At 39.5% G+C, this 27,500-nt stretch overlaps 2 protein-coding genes across 6 annotated transcripts in view; one reads left to right on the top strand and one right to left on the bottom strand.

The window, feature by feature from the left end:
- Positions 1 to 1,655: 1,655 nt before the first annotated feature.
- Positions 1,656 to 18,134, bottom strand: LOC122630065 (43 kDa receptor-associated protein of the synapse homolog). Of its 3 annotated transcripts, none has more exons than XM_043814120.1 (10): positions 15,204 to 18,134; positions 10,259 to 10,475; positions 8,510 to 8,661; positions 6,245 to 6,391; positions 5,748 to 5,907; positions 4,891 to 5,091; positions 4,680 to 4,778; positions 3,672 to 3,878; positions 3,253 to 3,452; positions 1,656 to 3,016 (listed from the first exon to the last, which is right to left on the bottom strand). In XM_043814120.1, the coding sequence occupies exons 1-10, from the start codon at positions 15,239 to 15,241 to the stop codon at positions 2,809 to 2,811; spliced, it is 1,629 nt and encodes a 542-aa protein (XP_043670055.1). In that variant the 5' UTR covers positions 15,242 to 18,134; the 3' UTR covers positions 1,656 to 2,808. The 3 variants fall into 3 exon arrangements, with proteins under 3 accessions (XP_043670055.1, XP_043670056.1, XP_043670057.1); XM_043814121.1 differs by having other exon boundaries at positions 3,672 to 3,863; positions 15,204 to 18,133; XM_043814122.1 differs by lacking the exon at positions 3,672 to 3,878.
- A 7,334-nt stretch (positions 18,135 to 25,468) lies between these two features.
- Positions 25,469 to 27,500, top strand: part of LOC122630067 (transcription factor SUM-1) — a 25,437-nt gene continuing 23,405 nt past the window's right edge. Inside the window, exons 1-2 of one of the 3 annotated variants that reach the window (XM_043814127.1) lie at positions 25,469 to 25,659; positions 25,765 to 26,275. In XM_043814127.1, the coding sequence (XP_043670062.1) occupies positions 26,010 to 26,275 (266 nt within the window). In that variant the 5' untranslated portion in view covers positions 25,469 to 25,659; positions 25,765 to 26,009. Of the gene's footprint in view, positions 25,660 to 25,691; positions 26,276 to 27,500 lie in introns of those variants that run through there. The other 2 variants (XM_043814126.1, XM_043814125.1) reach the window with 2 other exon arrangements.

The raw sequence follows: 27,500 nt of genomic DNA on the forward strand, positions 1-27,500 counted from the left end.
AAAAAAAAAAGAGAGAGATAAATAAAACATTTACAAGTGTGTAACACAGAGAAAAATATTAAGCTTTGACATAGCAAGTAAGAGAATCAAGCATGAGCTTTATAAATGAAAAATTATTATGCTGAAAATTTACTGAAAATAATTACTTTACAAAGTGTCGTTCATTGGCGCACTATCATTGGATTTTTATTAATTGATAATACTTTATAAATCATACGTTTAAAAATTGCAAAATAAGTATTTGCACAGAGCACAAAAACCGCTTGATATTAGTATATTAAAACATGACATCTTGTCCATTTATGCACAATGATATTAATCGGATATGTAAATATGAGATTCAGTCATTCTATAAATTAGTTAACTACTTATGTGCGATATATTTGACTACGGATCGATCATAGATTTATGTACGTATGTATGTACCAGAAAATTAGGTACTAAGTTTTGCATGGTTGGTATGGCTATATATTTTAATTTAAATTTATCAATTGGCAATACATTGGAATTTGGCCATTAGAGTATTTAAAAAGATTATTAAATTGTTGTGTTTGTCGTTTAAAGGAGTACCTGCACGAAATCTATGTTTACAAATACAATCGATATGTAAATATTTTGTAGCATAAATACAACTTGATGTAATTTTTAATGGAGCTTAAAATATTACATTGATTTTCGATCGCACAATTTTATTGCTATATTCGTCCTCGAATGTATTATCAAAATGATCATATAACGAAATATATGCGATTCGGAATAAAGAAATTACTAAAAGTCGAAGAGCAATTTGTACTTTGAGAAACGATTTTATCGATGCTGTACTAAACCTCCGTAATCTGTTCCTTTTTTTTTTTTTTTTTTTTTAAGTGTCCTCCGATTAGATAGTACATACGTACATACATCTATATATAGAATGAGTTGCTATCTCCTCATCGTTGAATCGTCGAATTCTAGACTATAAAGCGGCAAATGCAGAAGAACTATATTCTGTCCCCTCTTAGCAAAATGTGATTGGCCGAGTCTTTGCAACGATTTAATGTCGTACAGAATAAGCACGTACGTTGTATCTGTGACAACTTTAATGGTCATTTGTCATCCGTCAACGACTGTTAAATGTGTAAATAAGACAAATAAAAATAATATCATATATTTAACTCGTAAGTTTTATCTAATAGTTTAATCAGATATGATTTGTACGTAATTGTATGTGTATGTATGTGTTATATATATACACATATGATTACGCGTTTCTGTGTATTATATATATATATATATATATATATATAATGTACATAGCTCACTCAGTACGCTATATATGGCTTTGAATAAAATAAAAGAGACGATGATCCTTCTACGTTTGCCTCTTTGTTGTCTATCGGATCAGTGTTACCAAAGTTTTATCAACGAAAAAAACCCTAGCAACTTGTTTTTAGATAATCAGGGCTAACAACGTAACAACGAATCTAGAAAAGTTAGCCAAATTTAATTCGATAACTCTGCGTCTTCGCAGAAATGTATCAATGTCAGACTACGTCCGTAAATCATGCAACTGATCGAAAAATCGTCAATGACATTCGATCGTACTCTGGGTCGTCGACTAAGTCGAATGGAAACGAACGAAATGGAATTATTATCTAAATTAAAGGACATTGCGATTAATTGGATAATTTTATTTAAAATCAATCTTTTACGACGTGCACATACAGTTTTACGTTAAACTTTATTTTTTAATCAGGAAGATTGTCAAACGATAAATCGTAATATGAATCTTCTTCCGTCGAGGTCTAGCGATGATCATTTTAAGATCAATACGGATAGATTCGAATATATGTTATATCTTTGCCACGTCACTAATCGAAGATTTATAATTAACAGTTGTTAATTAAGTTATAGCATTCTTTATAAGATGTAACAATTTTTAAATATTATATATACACGCATATATATATATATATATATTATGTGCATACGTATATATATATAACATAATACGTATATATATATATATATATGTATGTATATAATTGTATGTGTGTGTACGTGTGTGTGTCTATTAAGTTCGTGCGTATGCGATCCGCTTGGTATTTCTATTAAAAACTAATCTCAGTAGAATTTCATTCTTCGGAATGTATGTAGGGACGGGTTAAAAATAATAGTCTTTCGATTTTGGAAGGACTCAACGAGTATGGCGTTCTCCCGAGATATCGTCAACAACATTCAACAGCGACAGAATATTTCGAACGAAGCGAATAACGAACGAATTATATATTCTATTTCTAAATTACAAATGACGATGACAAAAAGAGAGAGACAGTCAGAAGGGAGAAACATATGTGAGAAAGAAAGGAAAAAGGAAATAGTGCGTCTGAAGTAGAGATAACGGTTACACATATAATACATATGTAATAACGATGATTTTCTTAGCTAAGAAATCAATGCTCGTCGTTCGAAATCGAAACGTTACTCGAACGTTTCGTCGAATTTAATAAATTTTATTCTGTATACAGCTATAGATAATAATCGGGGAGAAGATAACAATTCACAATGGCAATCGATTCGGGCGTTCTTTTTATTTCCAATTCATCAGTATTAGTTTTCCTTTCCTACGCCGTTCTCGTTATGATGAGCCTCTCTCGAACTTTCGAGGATTTATTTATTTTTTTCTTTCTTTTTTCTCTTTTTCTCTCTTTTTTTTTTTTTTTCTTTTTCGTTTTTAAATAGTTGGATAGATTCGGTGCACGATCGTGGCACATATTTATACGCGATCGAACGATCGAAGGAATAAACGAATATACGTCGGCCCTTTTTTTAGACGCTACTCGTGGCGTGACAATCCTCCAGTGTCGCTAGGCTGCTGGCCCTCAGAGACGCCAGACTCAAGGAACTATGATTTAAAGTATTCATGCCGTGTGGATCTTCGCAATGCAGGTACAGTCGTGAGCTGACAGATTTATGACAATCCGGACAGAGACGCTTCTTTTTCTTGTCGCGCCTTTTCAATATGTCGTACGCGCACCTGGAAGAGAAAAAAAAAGGAAGAACAAGAGAAGAACAAGTTCATCATTGGACGTAAAAGTATTTCTCCGTTTAACAGTCGTACCGGTTTTTCAAACGTCTCGATGGAAATAGATAAATAAGAGGTAGAGCTACGAAAGGGAAGGGAAAATCTTGAAGAAAAAAGTTTGCTCGTAGATGGACACGAGCGTGATACAGAAGCAAGGAGAGATTTTAGACGACATAGAAACGCCTTACCTTGCGTGTAATATGTGAGAACAAGGTAATGCCTCGAGGGAATCGGCTTCCAAGCCGAACGGTTCGTTGCAACTACCGCATCGTAATTCTAAATCTTCTTCCATGGCAGCGGCGAGTCTCTCGTGATGTCCTTTTTGTTCTTCGTCCCCCAAGGAACCGTAAATCCGCGATAGCCTCGACCTGACGGTCCTCACTAAGAGCTGCAAATAACGTGAGAGCTACTGTGCCTTTTTCCTACGTAGATACCTACTATATTAAAAGTAGTCCCACCGAGCAGAGTGCTGTGAATCGTACGAGGGACGGCTACGTCGAGGAGCTAAAGAATAATGATTTGAAGCTGGAGAGGGAACCGGAGGTTGACGTGAAAAGTGATCGGAGGTGGAATGGAGAGAAGAGAAACGATCCAATATCGTTTGTACCTTAGCACCGACGGATCCAGCTACTTCCAGAAGGCGGGTATTGAATTCAAGGGGCCGGCAGTTGCATATCTTGTGCTGTAGTCTGAGAGCCTCGAAACACCTAGCCACTCCATCCATCGCTTCCATTTGGCAAAGTCGATCACCGGTCGCGGCGGCAGATCCCATGGCGCTTTCGTATTGGCGAAACGCCTTCTGCAATACGCCCATCTTCATCTCACCGGTGTTATCGCTCTACTTCCGGTGCAATGCACGCAATGTGTCAACTAAAGGCTAATTGTATGTGCGGTTCGGCGATCGCCAACTGAAAGACAGAGTCGAATTCGTCGGAGTTCACGCGCGACTTTAAACGAGCTTGGTTTTAACATTTCTCATTTTCGTCGATCAATTTTTCTCATCGATGCAGAATTTATTTTAATCGTGGAAATGTTCTACGTAAAATAATCTGCTCGAAATAACCGAGTCGAGAAGAAATCAATATCGTACTTGTTCCGAAGGAACGTGATTGCCAGCACGAACGGATAGAATCTTTTTAATTCCGAAATTCACGCTCGGTGATCTCCCTCGTAATTATTAGGATAGAAGAGATCCGGCGTTCGTCCAAAACTGAGCCCGTTTCGGTGCCAAAGCTGCGAAAGCCGATGCACGATGCGACATGCTGCAACGACGCGTTTGCGAATCGCGAAAGAAGAATTTTCTTCGCAAACGAAATCGAACCTTTCGCGAAGTCGACTATATCTCGACGATGGAGAACTTTCTTTGGCATTGACACGTTTTAAGGAGTAAATACGAGGGGATGTCGTAGGAACGACCAGTTACGACAAATAGAATTCGAAAGGTATCCTTTGTCGCGACTATCTTTTTAATAGGGGTCGAACCGAGTGCTCCAAAGTTTTCAAAGTACACGTACACATATAAGGAAGCGGAAACATGCGGAACGTATAGATGGCCAAAAGCACAAGCGTATAATACATGGAATTGACAAAAACGAGCGAAATAGTTTCAGCTTACATTTATGTCGAATTTCTTTCGATAAATGTCCCCCATTATTCGTATACTCCGAGCGTAGCTAGCTTGGTCGCCTGAAACGAGCGACAATCGCGTTGCTTCCTGCGCAAACGTTAGATCGAATCTTCAATACGATTGCGCGTATAGGTACTAGATGACCAGTTAGTTAGTTCGAAATAATAAACAGGAATAATTTAGGTGGAGTATACTTTACCGAACAATAGTCATGAGCATCACCCAGTTCTCCTTTCTTCCTCAAGGCCGCGGCCATCTGAAGGAGAGCAGCTCTGTGATGTCGCGAATTTAGATCGCCGAGCTGTAAGCTTCGCGAGAGATCGTACGCTCTCGCGGCGTATCTCGCGCTCTTGTCGGCATCCTGTAATCTGCAGAAGAGTTCCGATAGCCCGACATATACCTATACAAAGAACGGAGAACGAACTGTGATTCTTGCCTTTCAAGAGTTTAGCCTATCGCGCTTTTATCATTTTATGTCATATACATATTTTCAAAACGGAACGATTTATTGCGGATAGAATCGGCAAAATGATAATAGGTATCATTATACGTGCCGATTCTATTTGTGCGTCGCCTCGAAAAAAATGTCCAACTTCGATACGTCTAAAAGAAAAAAGAGCTCGTAATGGCGGATAAAATTCTTGCCGGAGACCAAAAGACATTCCAATGGAATTAGGGAAGAAGATTTTTGTCAACGATTTACGTGTCGTCGGTTATGCCAGATACATTCTATAAAGAAGAAAATCAATGAGAACGAACGGACGATTTTTATGTTACGATCGAGACAAAAATAAAATACAATGGTTCGGTGTAAGGAGGAGATATATATATATATATACACACACACATATATATATACATACAATACATGGTGAATAGAAAAAAGAGATAGATCGTTAAATAAAAAAAAGAGATAAAGAGAAAGAGACAGAGAGAGACAGAGAGATAAAGAGAGAGAGAGAGAGAGAGAGAGAGAGAGAGAGAGAGAGAGAGAGAGAGAGAGAGAGAGAGAGAGAGAGAGAGAGAGAGAGAGAGAGAGAGCGAATGTCTAATTACCTGTAACTCTAAGGAAGGATCTTGAATGGAGTGGGCGATTTTGTGAGCTCTTTGAAAGGCCTCCAAGGCTTTACAGAATCCTGCTAGTTCTAAGTGGACTCTGCCTACGGTTAAGTGAACTAATCCAGCAGTGGCGCACTGATCGCACTCGTTATACAAGCTGCGAAAGGACGTAGAGTCACAACTATTTGCTTTGTATCGACGATTCTATGGGATATTCTCGCTTGAACGGGAACGTTTAAACATATTACACGATCAGAATTTATCGAATATTCGGAGAGAGAAAGAGAGAAACAGAGAGAAAGAAAGAGAGAGAGAGAGGGGGAGGGTGAGTTCTCGTTTCATCGAGAGTATCCCGTAAAGGTGTGTATTATGACGTCTATCAAAAGGTTTGGAAATTTGTTGTCATCGAAAAGTGTAATTATTGATTTTGATTAACTATACGATATTATTGACATTCAAGAAATGTGTTTCGAGAACAAAGTAGAATATTGGACCTGTGTCTGGCATAATCCAAGGCTCTGTCCAAAGCACCTAATCTCTCGTGAGCTCTGGCCAAGTTCAAATACGCTTCCGCTCGCATATTAGGCGAGTCCAATTCTTCCGAGATACAGAGCTGTCTCTGACCAAAGTCGATACTGTCCCTGCAAATTGAAAAACGAACAATAATCAATAGATAGATTATAATATAACGGGTATATGGTTTTTATATAAAATCTTGGCTGTTGGACGATCGTTTCGAATTAATTACAAGGATGATCTCTCTCTCTCTCTCTCTCTCTCTCTCTCTCTCTCTCTCTCTCTTTCTCGTTAAAATTAAATATACGAAAGAGCCGAGGTTTAAATGTTAATTTTCATTCGGGCAGAAGTTTCAATTTTCCACTATTAATCCATTATTAATACAAAACGTCGAGCAGGATTATCGGAATAAACCCATTCGGATGATTCTAAATTTATCCTCTCCGGTCGCGCCGAACCGATAGCAGGTGATAGTAGAAGTAGCAATCCAATGACAAGTAAGTGTAAGGAGAACGAAGAGAAAGGACAAATGCGGATTCGTAACAGGTCGCGTAAACTTTGCAGTCCGCATTTATGAATAGATATGAGTATATACACCGAAAGAGAGAAAAAGAGAGTGAGATACAGAAACAGAGATAGAAATAGAGATAGTGAAAAGGACTGGAAACGAGGAGGGTTGGAAAAGGACGTTATTGTGTCAAGGATACTCCGAGCACGGCTCTTGCCAGCCGGATTCTCTGTCGGCTCGTGAAATAAATGCTATCTCTTCCCGACGATCTCTTTATTAAGTTCTTTCCGACGAGTTTCCGTCTCTTACTTTAACGATGGACGCGAGAGCGAAATGGGGAGCGAGAAGTGCGAGAGAGAAGAGATGGACAAGCCCGTGGATTCGTAGGAGCTCTTTAAAAAAGACTTTCAGAGAGAGAGAGAGAGAGAGAGAGAGAGAGAGAGAGAGAGAGAGAGAGAGAGAATCTGTAAACTTCAGAAGCAGTGGATAAAGCATCGAGGGAAAACATCGTAGGATTCCGACTTTTCCCTAGGTGCTACCTTTTGTCGCATTGCAACGCATTGATACGTGTCTCGATCGTAATAAGGTGGATGGAAAAAGAATTTTCTCCTATCAGGGACAAAAGACATCTCGTCGTGAGAGAGTCGTATATCTCTATATATACTTGCGTATGTAAGTGTACCATTGGTAGAGTGGTGATGTTAGTAATGTGTAGTACTAGGTCTCTCTCTCTCTCTCTCTCTCTCTCTCTCTCTCTCTCTCTCTCTTTCTCTTTCTCTCTCCCTTGCTCAGTATGTACAATGCTCGAGGGTATTTTCCAATAGGTATCTGCGGTTTTCAATGTCTATAGTCTACGAGAGTCCAACGTGTCTTATCGCGCGAGATTTTCCGCATGTTCGTAGGGATGCGTGGCTTGGTTTGATTTCCTCATGCATGTTCGAATCCGTGTATGCATGTAAGTAATATCACGTGCATCGAATGCCACGATCCCGATCGTCGGTTCGATCGATGACGAGTCGTCTCGCGTCTGATTACATATTGACTTATTCCACTTAAAAAAATATATCGGTCCAATCTAATGCACATTCTTTCGATGCTTAGATTTAGTGCAAATCCTTTTTACGATCCATACCACGTACTACCGGGCATTGGCACGTCGACACACTGACCTATATAATTTCTTGGAAAACAGCTGGACCGCATCGCAAGCACAACGGTAAAAAAGCTCTTCGCTTGCTTTTAAAACGTTCATCGCACAAGCATCCTTCGCCCGTAGAAAACTGTTAAACGTTAAGACGATCAGGTGTTTCTTTACGTTAGTCGGTTTTCTCTTAATGACAGAAAGATCGATCTTGCAGCTTTTCTAAAGGAGTATTAGCATTGAGCTTTATTAATATTTCTTTCTATGCAAACCGAATGATTTAGGAAATATATTTATTATATACTTGCGTCGAACTGTCAACGTTACGATGGGCACTTGGTGCACGTTTCCACTGAATATTAAATGAATACTTAGAAAGTGTATAGACTTAATAAGTATACACCGTATATAAGGACTTAATAAGTATACACCGTATTAATTATACGATGCAAATGAGGTATCCACGAGCCCTCGATTCACTCTTCGCTTAGCGCGGTTGCTTTGTATCGCGATATAATGGCGACGAGATAGATTACCGTCGAAATTATCTTAAATTTCATTTCCCTAGGAAGCTCCAATTTTCGATTTCGTTACCTGTACTTTCCCCAATCCATATAGGCTTGATAGAGATAGCCCAGAAGCGCGAATTTGTCCTCGCGTTGCCGGATACTCTTCAATGCACCTCTCCATTTTCTTACGGCTGCTTGCTGTTTATGCGCTCGATACAATTTTAATCCTTGCTCTACCTGCAGCACGTGGAATATTCATATTTAATCTCAAATTCCGTCGTTTTTATTAGACGAATTCTTTATGTCTTTCTCTCAAAGGCCACGTTTGAAAGTCCTTGGAGGAAAGGGCGAGGAGTAGAAAATAATAATGTATATACATGATAAACGAGTAAGAGAACGTTCGGAATACATGCAGCCTGTTCTTGGATCATTATCACGCACGAGAAGTCTCAGGGGCGGCGAGTCGGCACGCGTGGATGCGCGCTCGCGCGCGCGTGTACGTGTATTTGTGTAACGACAGGTCGGATAAGGGCTGAAACGAGTGAAAATGCTTATCGATCCGACCGTGAACTTTGTCCCTGGCGGATTGAGCGATCTGATGAAATATAAATAGAACGCTTATGGGTAAGAACATCTAAATCGATGTTACACTGGTGCGTCCACTTGACATTAATGTCGAAACGCGTATTCCACGAGCGATTAGCATTTTGCTTTGATCTTTGGAAAATAATCGAGCATACGAGGAAGTGAGTTGATCTTAAAGATAGATTGACTTTAAACGATAATCAAGTAACCTCAGGAAAAAATGTTAATAGTTTTAATGTTACATCAAAGATGGATTCTTCTCGTGAAAACGATTATACGTAGGTCATACATTTTTCTTGCGTTTATACGTGTACATGCGCTTAGTAACCAGTAACAAACATTTTCTAGAATAATTTCGTCAGAAACGTAAGACATACCGAGTGCACTCTTTCAGAATGCTTTTGCTTCCAACTTGTTATCCGCTGAAGCTTGAAATTGCACCACTAAACGTGAATACGCGCGCGCGTGTGTTTGAACGATTGTATGTATGTTTAGAAGGAAAGAGGAAAAGATAGAGTGAATTTCTTCGGAAACGTCTGTCTTACACGCATGTACATCTCATAAGAGCTATTTAAGACGTATGTGTGTCTGCATGTGTGTAAGTGTTTCAAAGATTTTCCACGTCTGAAAACGACATCGCTAAGATGTCGCGATAACTTAAACGAAAATCAATTCTACCGTAGTAGCAAAGTGTATTTCTCGCTACGACGGATACAGAGAAATATTGCCGTTTGAAGAAAATAAAAGAATCGATAAGTCCGAGGAACTTGATATAATATATATATATATGTACATATATATATATATAAATATATATATATATATATACATAGATACTATATGTATAGAGCTATTGTGCGATGTGTCGACGATCGCTTCTGTTTCAGCGCTTATGAAAGGATAGCGTGACTCTAATTTCGATCGTGGCTTGGTTGTGAACTTGATAGTGACCGATAAAGTCGTGGTAACACGCTCAAGAAGATAAGCGTAGTTCGCGGTACTCCTCGTAACGAAAACGAAGAAGCATGATTCGCGAAAGGGAAAGTCGTATACTGTCTATTCGTACTCTCTCTCTCTCTCTCTCTCTCTCTCTCTCTCTCTCTCTCTCTCTCTCTCTCTCTCTCAATTAAATTTTATCGCGTCGCACAATTCACACGATATTTGCTTTAACGATGATTCGCTTCTTCTTTTTCTACGTGGAAGTATAAAATTTGAATTATTTTTCAATGAAAAACTCATCATGACTCACCCTTCGACGAGCTAATTGCTGGTCCAGTCGCTGCCTGCAACCTACGAGACACTCCCATAAACCTGTACCCGATCTGCTATGCTGGTAATGACTATTCCCACTGCCATTTTGATGCCGATAGTCCTCCTCTGTGAATTCACAAACATCGAGAGGGTGTCTCGAGCCGTCTGGGCTACCCAGCAAAGCGGTAGCCGACAGCTGATGACTCGCCGATCCACTGCAACATTTTTTATAATTTATTCTCTTTTGCAAAATATATTCCAACTAAGATGTATCGGTGTATGTACATACGTAAATGTAACGAATTACGAGAGATCGTCATTTTAGAAAATTTTCGTAATCATCATTTTTCTTTTTTTTCGTAAACGAGTACCGCTTTTGAAGTGCATGAAAGAATCGAGTTTATCGAACGTAGTAACCCGTGTACGACGAGACGAAACGAAAACGAGATTATTAGCTTCGTTACGAGAATCCCTTTGAAATTATGAAAATGAAAGAAAAGATACTTGTGTATACGTCTAGCGGTATACCTCTGGGCTCGAGCTTTTGTGAAAGCTCAATTGTATCCGCGATCTCGTCGAGCGTGCACTTCTCGACACACTCGATACGCTTTGCACGCGAAACCGAATACGCTTGAAATGACATGTACTATAGGTTGAAAGCGTTGTTGAGGAATAAACAAAATGGCATCCTTTACTTAGAGAATGATCGTGTCGGATAATGAAATGGAAAAATGATTTAACTCGGTCATTCGTGCTTTTTCACGTATATGCTCTCTCCCTCTCACTCTCACTCACTCATTCACTCACTCACTCACTCTGTCTGTCTGTCTCTCTCTCTCTCTCTCTCTCTCTCTCTCTCTCTCTTGTTTTCTCTGTTCGAAACGCCCAATATTTGTTCTCCATCGAACTTTGTCGAAGTATCGGTGCGATGGTAAATATTTGCTCCAGTACATAGGCAGTTGAGCACAGAAGCTCGTAAGCTATAGGAGTGAATGGTTATCCTTTCTTTCGTAGCTAACGCCGTTCGTTTCGCTATTTCGAGCCCTTTTTTACATTTCAAAGAGATACATATTTATGAGGGATTTAAATGTAACTTTATACCCACATAGGTATACGAAGGTGCACTGTATCTACATATTTTTTAGCTAGATGGTAGTTCTCCGTTTGAAAAATTCTGGATTTATCAACGTTGTGCCGACGACAAGAGCGACGTGTTCGCGTCACGGAAAGAGGTCTCAAAAGACACTATATTCGTTCAGTGAAATACAATTACGTTGAAAGGTAACAGCACGTTTCGAATTTCCATACATTTTTTTTGCGGAAATTCGAATTACTCGGATACTACAAAGGGATCAACTATGTTATCTCTAATTCAGTTCAGTTAAATTCATTGAAAAAGTGATAAGGTTCTAACAGGTAATAAGAGATAAAATATATTCGATGGACGAAAAATGGGATTCAACGTTGAGACCGCGGACGTGAGCTTAAGGAGAGATAGAAATAACGTTAGCAACATATGACCTCGTTAAAGTCATCGAAAAATGTAATCACCGTCGAAAGGTTAACGACAACGACGAGGACGAAGTGATGGTGGGGGTGGTAGAGAAAGGGGAGTAGGAGAAAGGGAATGGCGGCGGTGGTGGCGTTAAGCTGACACCTACTCCTATGTCTGACGTGGCTCCTTAATTTATTTCCAGGATGAACGGAAGCTCCGGCACGAGATAAAGCGCTCTTGGCCAGAGTCCCAGAGTTTGAGTTTGCAAACTCTACATCATGGAGGTTGTACATTCTCCGGAATCGCACCTACTACCCCTTTACCTACCTCGAGAACACATCCCGTACTGCAATGCGACCAATGCGGGTCATCCTATCGAAATTTATCTTACGCGAGCAGAATTGCTTGCATATTCGTGGACAATGACGATGACAACAAGAATCGTTTGCGAGCACGACAAATATTGATTATTTCTTTTTTTGCACCACGAATTGCAGGCACCGCCGGAGATAAATCGATACGCGATATTAAATATCAAATATTAATATACGTATATGAAGGGGATTTCAAAACGACAAATTTAAATTTTAGATAATGTATCGAGGACGGTACGACTCGTACGTCATCACGATCGACCTTGTTGCTAACGTTATTACAAAAGACAAACAGCTTACGGAAGCTTACGAAACTAGTGGTGTCGTAACCATCAAAGCGATGAAACTCAATAATTAATCTGTCGATACGACGCTTACGACGAGACCAACGACATCGCAACGATTGGTCAAATGGACATTTTTTTTTATACGGGAACTTTTTAATTCTAGTGTAGTTGGAAAAACATTGGATGAGGACCTCGTTAAGAGACAATATCAAGGAAATTTAAACGTTGAAATCACGTCGTTAATGTCTGCTTTATAAGTACTTAACCCCCTGCAGTACATATCCATATACGAGTTTTACATATACATCACCGGTTCTGACAGCTCATTTCAAAACGCAACCCCCTTTGAAATCTTCTCGTTTGTATCATTACTCGCTCGAGTTTCTATTGTTCACGATAAAATCCTCGTTAGAAGCTACGTTCGCCAGTCCTCGCTTCGTTCGCTGACGCACATCTGCGCTTCTTTCTATTCATACGAGAAATACACGCGCGCGCGCATACACACACACAAACGTACATCGTACGAGTCCTTGATGAAAGACTCTATTAATTTTCTTACCGCTATCTATAAAGCGAAACAACGTTCCTTGAAAACGAAGAACGTCAATTACAGATTGCCAAGAATAATCGTAAATTTTCTATTTCTTTTTTTTTCTTCGAGGAGTAAAGCTACAATCACATTTATACTTCAACTTTTATATGACTGTGAAATAACACGACTCGTATAAAGACCGACGCGATATCGTGAACGAGTTATCGTCGAAGCGACGACGTTAACCAAATTAATATCGAACGAGCTACTGCTGACTTTATAGTATGGGGTTGAAAGGATCTGTATATGTATGCGTGTGAATGTATGTATGAAAGAGATAGAGGGAGAGAGAGATGGCGAATTATCGCTCCTATCACGGAGGCCACGTTTACGTCAAATCTGACCACGTTTGTCAAACAGATTACGCACTGCTAAATAACAACGCTTGGTACGTTCGAACGCTATTTGAAATTTATGCGTGTCGCGCTTACACCAATAATTAATGGTTGTACACTCGTAAAAGCGTATGTTGTTGATGCAATAGGCATAATTTATTCAATAAATAATGTAAGAATGTATTATATATATATATATATATATATATATATATATATATATATATATAATATGCACACGTAGTACGTAACTGGCATAAAATGGCTGATCGTATCGTATCGTTTCGTTCGAGCAACCCTAATCTTACTTAGAACACGTCTAATTCCTGTTCACGTACGAAATAAGGACCACGACGATTGAATTTTCTTGTTAGCAATCGTGGTGCGCGTCGGCCGGGAATACGGGCGGTGCATCGGTATATAGGTCAACGAAAGAGGTCGCAGGTGCCTCGCCCACCTAGTAAATGTGGTGGGAAAGCAATAGACAGAGAGCGAGAGAGAGAGAGAGAGAGAGAGAGAGAGAGAGAGAGAGCTACATTTTGCTGCACCGTGCGATACACCGTTCGTTGTCGTTTCTGCTGTTTCCGCTTGCAGCAGTTCTGTCTCACTCGCGTTTCTGCAAATCTACGCGTAAGCCAAGTCTGACGAAGCACCAACAGTATCTTTTTTTCTTCACGTATATATACGTTCCATGTACATATACGTACGTATTTTCTTCTTTCTAAGAATTTTTTTCAAAAGCTTCCCTCACTCGTTACAGCTTCTATACCGAAAGATTTATTATACGTGTCTAAGAAAAATATACTTAAAAATATACGTAAAATATACGTATGAATTTTTACTTCAGATAATGCGAATGAATATCCGAGTCTATATTGTATTACTTTTTTCTTTTTCTTTCCATGTTGATTAGAAGATCAAGAACGATAAAGAAAAACAATGCAAACGACGACAATAAAAAGTACCTTTGGCGTTTATTCCCGAAACTTGTCGCATCGATAGGAAAAAGGAAAAAAAAAAAAAAAGAAAAAGAAAAAAATCGGAACGTGGACGGGTATCTCGGTCGACTAAACATCGGTGTTCCGAGCGTTCGCTACGCTGCTCCATCGTAGAATTTCCATTATAGCGTGGAAAACTCTTCGATGGAATGTCAAGCGCATCGTATCTTCTCTTGCGCGTTTCCGACGGCCTTCATTGTTCTAAGCGTCACACGTATCTAACCTTCGTATATGTATAGTACAAGAAAGACTTGCACGATTTTACGCTACTTTATTTATTGCGCTTTGCCAGTTTCAAGGACTCTCTCCTCTTTCTTCCTCTTCCTCTCTCTCTCTCTCTCTCTCTCTCTTTCTCTCGTATTTATTCCATTATATTATAGCTTCCCGATTGATTTCGAGTATTAGCGATTGCGTCAAAACGTATCATCGATTGCTATTCCAATTCAAAAAAATGCACGGATGATTCGAATCGAACCTAGTAACATGAAAATTAATTCGATCGATAGATTCGCGCTTACGGTATTGCACAAAACGTGAGGCACGCTCATTCGTAAAATTCATTTAATTAATAGACGACGATTTTATCGTTAATCGAAACGATTGATTCGAAACAAACATGAAATATTTGAGTTCGATGGTCGATACGGAATATCCGATAGTTTAGAATTTAAAAGATATCCAAGAGGGATCTATTTGTGGAGTAACACGGAGATTACACACATACACTAATATATATATATATATATATATATATATATATATATACATATATATATACATGTATATATCGACGTATTACATATAAAGATATACAGGGAAAATTACTAATCTTTTACATACTCACACACGCAATGAAACTTACCCAAGGTAATCCCTGGACGAAATAGACTCCCATGACATGGCTGGATCGCTTCTTCTTCGCCACAATTTCCCGTCGTTTCTTTTTCCCCGTTTCCCTTTCTTTCGTTCTTTCCTCTTCTATTTTTCTTAGCTCTAACCTCATCTCCTTCCATCGGCATTATCTTCATCGGCCGGCTTCTCGTCAGACGCTTTTCTACATTGGCACATATCCTTTTCGCTTTCTATACTATTTTGAAAAATCTCTACTAAACTCCTTTCCACGTTTTTTATTCTAAAATTTCTCTCTCTCTCTCTCTCTCTTTCTCTTCTTCTTTCCCTTTCTCCTTCTTTATCGTTTATACTTTACAATGTTTTCCTCGAAACCGTGTCGTGCTGTGTCGTGTCCAAAGCGAATTTACATTCGTGTATGTATGTATTTTCGAATGTTAACACACGCTCACACGTACGAGGATATTATTCTCCCTTCAAGGTTATCGATACAAGTCGTCCTTTATAACCTCGTTCGACTTTCAATTTCACGTAAAGTACCGAATTTACGTATTCGCCTGCGTAGGTGCACGTTTCTATGCTTCTCTTATTACATCCATTCTTTTTAGATATCTCTACTTTCTCTCTCTTTCTCTCTCTCTCTCTCTCTCTTATATATTTTTACATTATATTGTCTATCTCTTTTTCTATTATACAACGATACGTTTATCAGAGTGCTTTTAAGCTTCGTTAATTATTAATTCATCTTTTTTCGATAGGATCTCTCGTATTTCTTAATAGAGAACGATCAATTTCAGCTATATCTTCGATCTTCGAAATGTACTTTTAAATTATCTTCTTTCTTTTCTCATTCAGGATAACGAATCGATCGAATTAAAAGTTACACCTGAGGTAGTTTAGAAATCGTAATCGGAACTATTTTTTCCTCCGTTTCTTTGTTTTGTAACTATTCCGATATTTTTTTCTTGCTGATAACACGTTTGGACAGAATAATCGACATACGGTTGTATTTATAGAGAGTACATATCTATTACATATGTACCTGTATATATATCTTTCTATATATATATATATGTATGTATGTATATATATATTTCTGTGTATATCTGTTTTTCTCTGTTCTTCCGACGAAAAATAATTCTTTGCGAATATTTTCTCTTCTCATTTATCTTATACTTTCCTTCATAATTGAACACCGTGAACAAAGTTAAATCCTTGGAGACTCGTCGAGTTGTAATAAGGACGAGACGAAAAGGAAATGGAAGAAATGGAGGAGAAAGAAAGTTCGCGATATTGACGTTGAGGTTCCCGTAACGCGAACTTTGATTGGCAAGTGTTTCTTTAACGTTGGCAGTTATTTTTAATTTCGCGAACGCAGACTATAATTTTTCTTTTCTTTTATTTTGCGTTTCTATGTGTGTATATATATATATATATGTATGTATGTATATAACATAGATATATATCTCGCGTTAATGCGATAACGTCGAAATAGTCTCTCTAAAACGATGCTCGCTCGAAACGAACGAAGAAAAAACTATTTTAATCTCTACGATTCAACGTGTTCCTTTCTCGGACTGTTTAAAAATATTTTCGATGAACGGTATGTGCGTCGTGCTCTTACTACTCGCTAGACTTTGATTATCGTTAAAATATACTGAAGATTCTTTAATATTTATATTTTTGTAATAAACATTCGATTCGTAAGATCTAACAAACTTTCTTTATATATATATTTTTTGTATGTATGCGTACGTGTGTGTGTTCGTGTGCATGTAAATCCCACTCTTCTTTTTTCGATACTTCAAACCTCTCGAAGATCGAGGGACTCGTAATGTAACAAACAACGAACTAATCGAGAAGCTTTCTCGCGATACACGTAGAGTTCCGAAACGGAGAAACCGCAACTTCAACCAAGTTTGATCTTAACGACGAAGACGTCTTTGAGATAAGCTCCAAATAATATCGGACTTTCGAAGTAATTTTCTGATTCACCACGGTCCGATTATCGTTAATTCGTGTGACGCGAACGCGAATGATTTTTCACACTTTCCGATTACTATTCGACCGTTTGTAAGGATCACGTTCGTTCGTCGTTTTCTTTTTTTCTTTTGTCTTTTCTTTTTCGTTAACAACAAGAGATGAAAAGAGCGAGAGGAGGAGAGAGGAGAAGAAGAAGAGGAAGAAGAAAAAAAGACGGAAGATAGATCGAGATCAATTTCGAGCGTTAGGCCGCCCTCTATCTTGGAATTAGGAGAAAAGGCTCGTTTGTTCGTCGACGTGGGACGATCGTGGCCGATTCGAAGTCGGCGGGCCGAACTTCAAAGACGAATGCGACGACGAGAGATCGTCGGGGTATCGGCTAATAGGAGATTCAAGATCCGAGCGCGCGCCGTTCCAGCGATTCGCGGTCGAGGCCGAAAAAAACGCTGCTGCTGCTTTCGTATCTGGTTCAAGGCGTTTCCACATGCCGTTGATCGATGTTCCGTCCCGGTTCTGAACACGATCGCCTCGCCTCCCACCTCCGGTACCTCCTCCGCCACCTCAACCGACTACCACCACCTCCTTCTCTACTTCTTTCGTTTATCCTCTCTTCCGTGGGAACTGAGTTTTGGCGAGCGATGATCTTTTCTTGTCGATCTCCATGATAAAGGAAAATTGAAAAGAAGGAAGCATGGATTAATGAACTTTCGAAATGAGTTGGAAAGAGGAATAGAGAGAGAAAGAGAGAAAGAGAGAGAGAGAGAGAGAGAGAGAGAGAGAGAGAGAGATTGGAACGGAGAGAGAGAAAGAGATAAAGAAAATGAGAGGATGTAATTTTCCTTCGGTTCTTCTTTCTTTTTTTTTTTCGATTCACACACTCGCTCTCGTCGCTGCTCACCTTCGACGGAACGCGAAAATCTTCCAACGGTGGTCGAGAGAGAACTGTCGCGCCCGAGCCGCAGCAGCCCGCAACACACGACTCGCAAGCGATCCTCCTCCCCTCTCTCCCCCCATCCCCTTCTCCATTCCCTCTCCCCGCAATCCTCCCACTATGCTTTCGGACGCCCTCTCCTTCCTTCCTTCTCTCTCTTTCCCTCCCCCCTCTCCCCCCTCTCTCTCTTTCTCCCTCTGCTCTTCGACGACCACCCCTAGTCCTCCCTCCGCCATCACCCTCGATATCCCTCTCGCTGCTTTCGCCGACGCTTTCCACCCCTTCGACTCGCGGAGCTTCACCTACATCTCGTTACCAACCTTCGGATACTATCGGTAAAATTCTTCCCCCGACTTGTCTTGCTCGAAGAATTCCTTTTCTATTTTTATTTGTCTTTTGTTTCTATTTCTTTCGTTTGTCTGTCTTTTTCTTTCTCTTTCTCTTTCTCGTTCTCTCTCTCTCTCTCTCTCTCTCTCTCTCTCTTTCTCGTTTTCTCTCTCTCTCTCTCTCTTCCTCTTCGTTGTTTTCTTGCGACCAAGTTTCTTTTCCTTCCTACGTTATACTTCTTTCCTTTTTTTTTTTATCGAAAAATACATTTAGTTTGATCAAAAGGTACGTTCGACTTCCGAATCTCTAACGTGAATCACCCTGTATAGCCCGATTCGGCTCTCGCTAAAAAGAAATTCCGTCGGAAGTAGTAAAGGTCGAAATAAATCGAGCTGTCCGATCGTGCCGCAATCTCGAGCGTGACTACTTGCTAGTGCGGAGTCACGTGACCCGTCCCGCCAATCGCAAGTAGTACGAGTCGTGGATTTCGTCGAGCACAGTTCGTCTTTCCACGGTCGAACTTATCCATTTATCCTTAAGCGTCATACTTTTGCGATATAAAGTGAAACTCGAAAAAAAGGGAAATAGAAAAAATCCGATAGAACAAATATATCTGCGTTTGGGATTATTGCGAATTAATAAAATACTTGAAGTTTTTATAATTTCAAAGGAATTACCAATATATATCGTACGTAGAAGGAGAAGGATTTCGAAAGGATTGGCTAAACTTTCGCGGAGAAATTAATATTTATTTAGTGCTTTCCTGGAGGTTATTCGAGATAGATGTAATATCGTGGAATACGAAAGGAGGATCTGAATATGTCGTCCTCGAGCGTCGATCGTTTGAATTCTCCTTTGAGAATTTTGTTTCGTATCTTGGAAAGTAAACGAGACGAATGGAACTATTTAGATCGAAAGTATCCCGAGTTTTTCAGGAAAGGCATCGAAGGCTCCAACGCCCACGGACTCGGCGGACTTTATTCGGAAGAACTTTCTGAAAGAACACACTCGTAAGATTTTATGAGATGCCACGGAGCAACGCCAACAAAGCAGGAGGGGAGAAAGGAGACACTCTGCGGATCTTTTGCTCGAAATTGCCCTATGCAAGATTACCGATGTCTCGAGGAATCTGAGAAGAAATATTTTTTTCCAAGAGCACGTACATACGTTAAGAGACAACAACGAATATATTTTTTCTAGCGTTGTCGTAGTAACTTAATCAGAAATATTGCGATAACCGCATAAAAAAAAAAAAAAAAAGAAAAAAAAAACTGGAAGAAATAGAAATGTAATTCTCACTGCACGTTTCTTTTGATCTTTGGCCTCATCGAAGGTAAAATACGAGCAACGATAAATTAATAAAAACTCAACTCGTCCGAGCTTCGTATATCCTAATTAATACGTCATTGGTTAATCGCATTTGTTTCGAGTTCTGACAGTTCCTTTTTCTCGAAGTTCTATCCCGAGAAAGAAACGTTTCAGCAACGCCCATCGTGCGTTGTATAACGTTGTTGGATAATGAAAATGCGGTACCGAAATGAAGTGTGTTCAGCGGTGAACGTTAAAACGTGCGAAAGAAGATTATGTTATAAATTCCGCAACGGGTTTTATCAAATCCACATTCTTCGTCCAACTCATTTATTTCTTCTTTACTCTCTCACTTTCTTTCTTCCCTTTTCTCTTTTACTCGATTTAGCACGTACCGACCATTTTGATGGACCACGAAAGCCAGTAAAGGTGCGTCGAGATGCCTCATGATATGCCCCTTTGTGGCTCTTAATGTCCATCAACGTTTGATACCAACTGCTCTTGTTAACGCGTAATACTATAATGCGAGCTCTGTATCGGACAGATTTTCAATACACGCCGATGCATCTCGTTTAGTTCACCTTCTCTTATCAAAGAGCAACGTTATAGGTACTTACATGCCAATTTATAATAAACTCTATCCGGACAGCGTTTGTCTCGTTTGTTTCTCGAAACTTACGATCATTGATAATACTTTTCTATCCATTTTCATTCTTGCGCGAGTGCTTTCGACTTTCTCCACTTTCGACCTTTACTTCCATGCTCTCTCAACCCCTCTTACTTAGTTTCATCAAAGAGCAACCTCTGGCCACTATTGTTAAACTGCTTAACCACGTTGCAAGGTGGCTTGGTGACTCTCCCTCTATGGTATCAACGTGTTTGCCAATGTTTAACATAGTTTCGATCGAAATACCAGAGTTCGCTGGCTCTAAAACTAGCTCTATTATCGTTCCTTAAACAAACTCGAGATCTTTTCTCTTTCTTTTTCGAAATGGAAAGTTTTTCTTGTATCTTCGATTCTTTCTTCCCAATACACAATTACGTAGACATATCTATTTAGTCGAACGAAGCGTTCCTAATATTCTTAATTTGGTAGGATGAATTTCAAGTCGATTTAATTTATTTCTATCTTTCTTTTTCCTTCCTCTTCTTCATCTTTTTCTTTTTTTTCTTTTTTTTAATTTGAAAACCCTTTGTGAAGATATCTTTAGGAAAAGTGGTTTCTCGCGACGGCCTTACTCCCTTTCCGTTACTTTACTTACTCCTTTAAGAATCGCCCACTCGATGTAATCCTTTTTGCTCTTGTCCTTGAAGCGAAAAATACCTCGTTTAAGGTGGCCTCGAATATTAAAGCTATGTTCTCCATTTCTCGTTCTCTCTTACTCTTACGAGCGAGCGATTCACCAAAACCACTTGGAGACACAAGGAGGAATGCATAAAAAAGTAAAGAACTCGGTCGAACGTTCTCGTTATCAGAAAGGAATTCCCTTTTTACCAAGGTCCGTCACGCGAAAACGTTTCAACGTTCTCTCACGTTGGAGAAAGCGAGTTCGATAGTGTCGTCGTCTTCATTCGTTCTCTCTCTCTCTCTCTCTCTCTCTCTCTCTCTCTCTCCGTCTTCCTTTCTTTTACTCTTCTCATTCTTTTTTCTTTTTTATATCTTTACGCTCGTTTCTTTTCTCGCATGCAATTCCTTTTTCTCGAATCTCAACGGACTCAATTTTCGAATGTCAGAGTTCAAAATCTATTACATATTACATATTACTTATTTTCCTTTTACATATCATTTTTGTTATCAAAAGAAAGTGGAAAGAGACAGAAAGAGAGAGAGAGAGAGATAGAGAGAGAGAAACGATCTCAAATCAATTTTAATCTAACGATGAATAAGGATAAATTGTTAAAAAGAAAAGAAAAAGAAAAAAGGATGTAGCGAAATAACGAGGATATTTATATTCTCGTTGTCGGCTTCGTAAATTACCAACATAAATTTGCAATCCTTGGAGCGGTAAATTAGCTAAGAGAGATTTTATAAAGGATACAACGCTCGCCCCTAGATGTATGCTACCCTGATAACGCGCCCGTCTTACGCGTGGTCTTTTCGCTCTTAAGTCAATTTCGAGACAGAGTTCGTATTTTGTACGAGTAAACTAAGCAGAAACAATGAGCGACAATACCAGTCGATTGGGTTTAAGTAAAGTATCTATCCATTCCACATCGATTCTAGAGTTAGGTTTCTAAGAAAGACAAGATTTATCGAGTCGGTGTATCGAGATCGATCGAGAGGAAAGATTCTAATGTGGATGGAATGGGACTTTGGAAGTGTTTCTCTCCGTCTGTCTCTCTCTCTCTCTTTCTCTCTCTCTCTCTCTCTCTCTCTCCCTATTTCTCTATTCTCATCGGTTTCACTTTGACCTTTGCTGCGTATTACCTCGCGAAGATAAGACGGTCGATACGAGGAACGAAATCGAGTGGATCTCCGCTTCCTTTCGAGTGTATTTGCGTTCCGAAACTCCCTTTTCTTCCTTACTCTCTTATCCTCCAGGTCTTTCTCCGTGTTTTTCTCTTTGTCTCTCTTCCGTTCTCGGAAGGATATCGAAGAAGGCTCGATGTAAAGCGGCGACACGTCAAAGGGGTTCGTTTTGCTCCGCAGCACTCCTTCCTCTTCCGTTCCCCAGCCTCACCCTCTATCCATCTCTTCCTTTCTCGGATGTAAGCGTGCGCGCGCGCACGTCTTCTCCCGGTCCCATAAAAGTGGGCGAGGCATTGCCCTCTCGTGAACTTTCGGCTTTGGCAGATGTACATAGGTATCCCAGCCAGCCGAATCCTGAAAGGAGGAGAGAGAGTGACCCGTTTTCTATCTCGCTCCTTCTAACCACCGTACTCTTTGCTTTCCACCATTCTCCGTCCTCGTTCCCGCCACCGAGCGTATCCGAACTCCACCGAACCACCACGAGGTCCAGCTTTTCTATGTACGAGTCCGCCGTCGTGCGGTCTCTATGTTTGCGAACGCGGGTGAGCGACGGAGAAAGGACTACCCCTGCGTCTACCGAATCTAGAACTATACGCGGCTGTCTTCTTCTAACGTACATCTTATATACACTTCGATGCGTGAGCTTATCTCTTCGAGTAGGAAACGTAGCGCGTATCTACACGTATACGTACATGCATACGTGCATACATATACTTGTCGATCCTTACTCGTCCTTATATACATTTGATATCATCCAAGTTCGATTTGAAAAATTAAATCCCCGTTGTTACAAAGAACCCATGTCAGACGATATTCCGTTGATCTTCTCTTATCACTTCGATAGGAACGGCTTTGCGACTTTATGGACGACGCGTTTCAACTGTCCTTCGAATATCGATGAGCTGCCGTTGGTCCAGCATTAATGCGATACGATCCTACGTGGGAGAGTTCATTTAAGCTGCCAAGAATCTCGACGTTTCGTCCCCTCTATCTTTACGTTTACCGATTTAAAGATATTCTCTAAACCGAGAGACAGCAAAATTCATTTTATCGTCGTGATCAAGTAATAAAAATAAGAGTTGAAAATGATTAACATTCCTTATCAACCTACTCTCTCCTCCTCTCTCTCTCTCTCTCTCTCTCTCTTAATTAAACTTGCTCCGTGTCTACTTCTCCTATTTCTTTTTTCTTTCAAAAGAAAAAGAGAAAAGCAAAGAAAAAGAAAGAAAAAAAACGTATAAGATAGTCAGAGTGATTAATTATTTCTTAATGGAGCCGTACTACCGACCGATCCATCACAAGGTGCAAAAATGCAAAGAGGCGTTTGACGTAGACGCTTCGTTCCAACAATATAAAGAAGCACTATCTTTACGGGTTATCGGGTTATCGTTCAAGGGTGATCCTACGAGAGGGTGAAAAGTACTTCTCTCACTTTCTCCCTTTCTTTCGCTCTACTCGGCCCTCTAACTCAACGCGACGGACTTGCCATCTTCGAGTATTACCTTTTCTATCTCGCGTTTCTCTTCTATCTTCTATCCACCCATCTTCCGCGCCAAGAGAGACGGAAGGAGAGAGAAAGAGAGAGAGAGAGAGGGGAGAGAGAGGGAGAGAGAAAGATATGGATTTAATTTTCTACGAGAATTAAGAGAAATCGCGTTAGGACGAACGTAGGCGAGCGAGGACGCTAGCTCGTACGACGTCGGATTTAATTTCGAATCAAAATTAGGTTAAACGCGTCGGAGCTTTCCAACCTCGGCCTCTTCAGTCGTGAATTTTTCGTTAATTGCTTTTTTTTTCTCTTTTTCTATTCCCCTTTTCTTTCATTTTCTTTTCCTTTCTTTTCCTTTCTACGTTTGTCCTAGGAACTTCTCACGCTGCTTTACAATTAAATACGTTTATCGAATGTGTTCGCGTAATTGAGTTGGCAATAAAACTGGTTCTTTCTCTCTTTCTCTCTCGGTTTTAATTTAATGATTATGTATATGTATATATATATATATATTTTTTTTCTTTTTAACAATTTTAATAATCGTCCCACATTTTTCCCAATCTCTATTCATTGTACTTTGCGAAGAGAATAATTTTTCAAAGCGGATATCCACTCTCTATCTCATTTGTCGGTGTCTAAGGTGAGATATATAGCCTCGCGATAGGGAAATTTTTGAAACGATGATATTTCAAGATGAAGAACCGTGAACAGCGAAAATGCTGGTTGCATGCACTATGAAGGCGTCGAAGGTGATAAACGATGATTCTTCATGGGAATATATACACACATATATACATATATGTGTATATATATATATATATATATTCTTGGTGTTGCGTCTCGAGTATTTAGAACAGTTTCGATCGGCCAAGATGGGATTGTGAAAAATGAACGGCGAACAAGAAATGTGGAAAGAAAATATCGGACAAGTTGGACAGGTAGTATCTTGAAAACGAAATTCTCTCTCTCTCTCTCTCTCTCTCTCTCTTTCTCGATTCGTCATCGTATCGAAAAAGTTGTCAGTTTGAAATCGTTAAATAAATAAGAAATTAAGCTTTTTCCGATAAAGATGTAGATAATCTCTGGATCAACAGGTCTTTAAATATAATCGAAGAAATAGCGATTATACAGTTTGATTATATATCGATTATCATCGAAGATAAAATGTCTTATTAATAATTAAACCACACCCCACAAAGTGGCCCTGCCAAACTCATGCATCTATGACAGTTTGGAGGCGTGACGACGGTGTGTCTAAGATGATATTCCCGGGTCGCAATTGGCCGACGTGTATTCAAAAATAGTAACACTGGGTGTGACCAACGCACATGCAAACGCGTTAAACTCGCGATTGTATGTGTCTTGTAACATATACGTAGAGACGTATGTAGATATGTGATACGCACGCTGTGCCTAAAGCAAAGAGAATGAGTAAGAAAGAGAAATAGAGAAAGAGAGAGAGAGAGAGAGAGAGAGAGAGAGAGAGAAAGAGAAAGAAAGAGAGAGAGAGAGAGAGAGAGAGAGAGAGAGAGAGAAAGAGAGAGAAACACACACGGAGACAAAACCATGTGGCCTGGCGGAGACACTAAGTGCTCGAAAATGCTGAAGGCTTCACTCTGATCTCCGACTCCAAGGATTTCGGGTGTGTTTTGAGGAATCGGTCGAGATCGAGAACACGTTTTCTACGATCCAATAAAATCGTAAAATAGTGATTTCGGTTGAAATCGTTAGATTGGTTCGTCCGTCAAGTCTTCGACGTTCGTTCGTTCGTTCGTTCGTTCGTTCGATAACACGTACCGTGACGTGACGATCGTATTTATCGTTATGCTTCTATTTACGATATCGATACGAAACTAAGCAAGAAATAGATCGAAAAGTTAACGATGAGCGTTCGTTGATGCGCGTAGACGGTTGATAAATAGAAAGTACTGTGAAGTCTGTGAGTGATAAGAATTTTATATGTGAGTCGTTAGATATATGTACATGTATATATATATATATATATATATATATATATGCACACACATACGTATATATCTAATGTTCCGCTTTCCTTTTTTGCAAAGGAAAAGTTAAACGCATGGATGAGTGAAAAAGTGATACTACCAAGGGATTTGCGAAAGGATTTGGAGTAATATCAACAATATTTTGTATTTTTCTTTTTCACGATGAGTAAGTTCGAGTAATAGGTATACAAATCGATTAAAAATTATATATATATATATATGTATATGTATATGTATATAATTAGTAATATAAAAAGACATATATAACGTGGAAAAAGATTCTTGTGAATCAAGTTGGACTTGAAATGATGACCCTCGTAACCGATACCGTCCCGTACGCGTACGACAGCGTAACCAGCAGGTCGAGTTACGACGCTTATCGACATCATCATTTACATCACCATCATCATCATCATCATCGTCATAGACACATCTATGCGTCCACGGATAACGAGTATCTTTCGAGTTACGTTGGCAAGAGAGACACGGAGGAACGACAGATGAGGAACGTCAACGCCGATAACAGTTTGGCGTCGGTCAGCTCCGCTCATTTTCGTCATGAAAACGTCAGGTGAGAAAAAAAAATATATAGAGAGAAAGATAGCCCGATACAATGTACTTTCTTATCTTTCGATTTATTAAAAGAAAGCAAATTGTTGGCGTAGATGTTAATCGATATAATAAGAAGGATCAAATAAAATGTACATTACAATAAAGTAAGATTAAATAAAAGTATAATGAGATAAGGAAAATTAAAAGGAGAAGAGGAATTCTTATAGTAAGAGAGAGAGAGAGAGAGAGAGAGAGAGAGAGAGAGAGAGAGAGAGAGAGAGAGAGAAAGAGACAGAAAATTTTGTACGCGATCAAAGTCAAAGACCGATTCGATCTCACTTGAGACGCGATCGCGTGACGTAGAATAAGGCGCTTAGCTTACGACGTACGAAACGCTCTTCTCGATTCTGTGTCAAGTGCATAATGGAAAAGTTAGCGTGATTGTACGTAATTACACGTTCGTAACGTACGAGTTTTTACTTTCGTGGAAAAAAGGTAAAACTTTAGACTTCCACGTGTTTACATGATAAAGTAGCTGGTAGTAGTGTTTACGCGTTTGTTTTATTAAAAGAAAAAAGGGAGGAAAAAAGAAAAAAAAAGAAAGAGAACGAAGCACGTGCCGCGAGAACACCGATTCGATGGAATAGACGATCGAACCACGAATGTTAATAATTTTAATATCGGTATTGTTTTTTTTTCTTCTTTTTTTATAGTTTCTTTAACAAGTCAACGTAGATGATTCAGTAACCGTGTTTGAAAAAACAACGGGGTAATACGTGAATAAATATCGAACGAATGATTTAACCAAAACGTTCAGGGAGACACCCTTCGATCTTTTCGAAGAGACTTTCAAGCCCCGCGCGATCTTATTTCGAAGAAGTTTGGTCGCCTCTCAGAGTCCCGGCAGGGTGATCTATCACTTTCTCTCGGTTAGAACGTACGAGTGACACATTTATCGGTGTACCGTTGAAATCGAAGTCCGAAAGTCTGTATTTTAAACGAAAATGCGACGACGGCTTTAAAGCGCATTAAACCATTTTCACCTCGTACCTCGAGCTTGCTTCTCTTTGTTTTTCCTTTTTCCTTCTCCCCTCTGTCTTTCCCTTCATCTCTACTTTGTCTCGTATGAAAACGAATCTCCCTTTCCCTCTCTCTCTTCCTTCATCCCCCTTTTGCGTATCGAAGTGTGCATAGAGTAAAGTAGATGGTTTATGGCGTATAGAACTTAGGAACGACCACCTGGA

The sequence above is a fragment of the Vespula pensylvanica genome, chromosome 6, assembly GCF_014466175.1.
Source record: "Vespula pensylvanica isolate Volc-1 chromosome 6, ASM1446617v1, whole genome shotgun sequence".
Classification (NCBI taxonomy): domain Eukaryota; kingdom Metazoa; phylum Arthropoda; class Insecta; order Hymenoptera; family Vespidae; genus Vespula; species Vespula pensylvanica.

What these genes read in the sequence shown, in the direction of transcription:
- LOC122630065 (XM_043814120.1), bottom strand. Translation starts at nt 15,241, where the DNA reads ATGTCATGGGAGTCTATTTCGTCCAGGGATTACCTTGG. An exon ending in TCGTCCAGGGATTACCTTGG is followed by an intron (nt 10,476 to 15,203) that starts GTAAGTTTCATT and finishes AAAATGTTGCAG; the next exon opens with TGGATCGGCGAGTCATCAGC. An exon ending in TTGGATTATGCCAGACACAG is followed by an intron (nt 5,908 to 6,244) that starts GTCCAATATTCT and finishes GTCCTTTCGCAG; the next exon opens with CTTGTATAACGAGTGCGATC.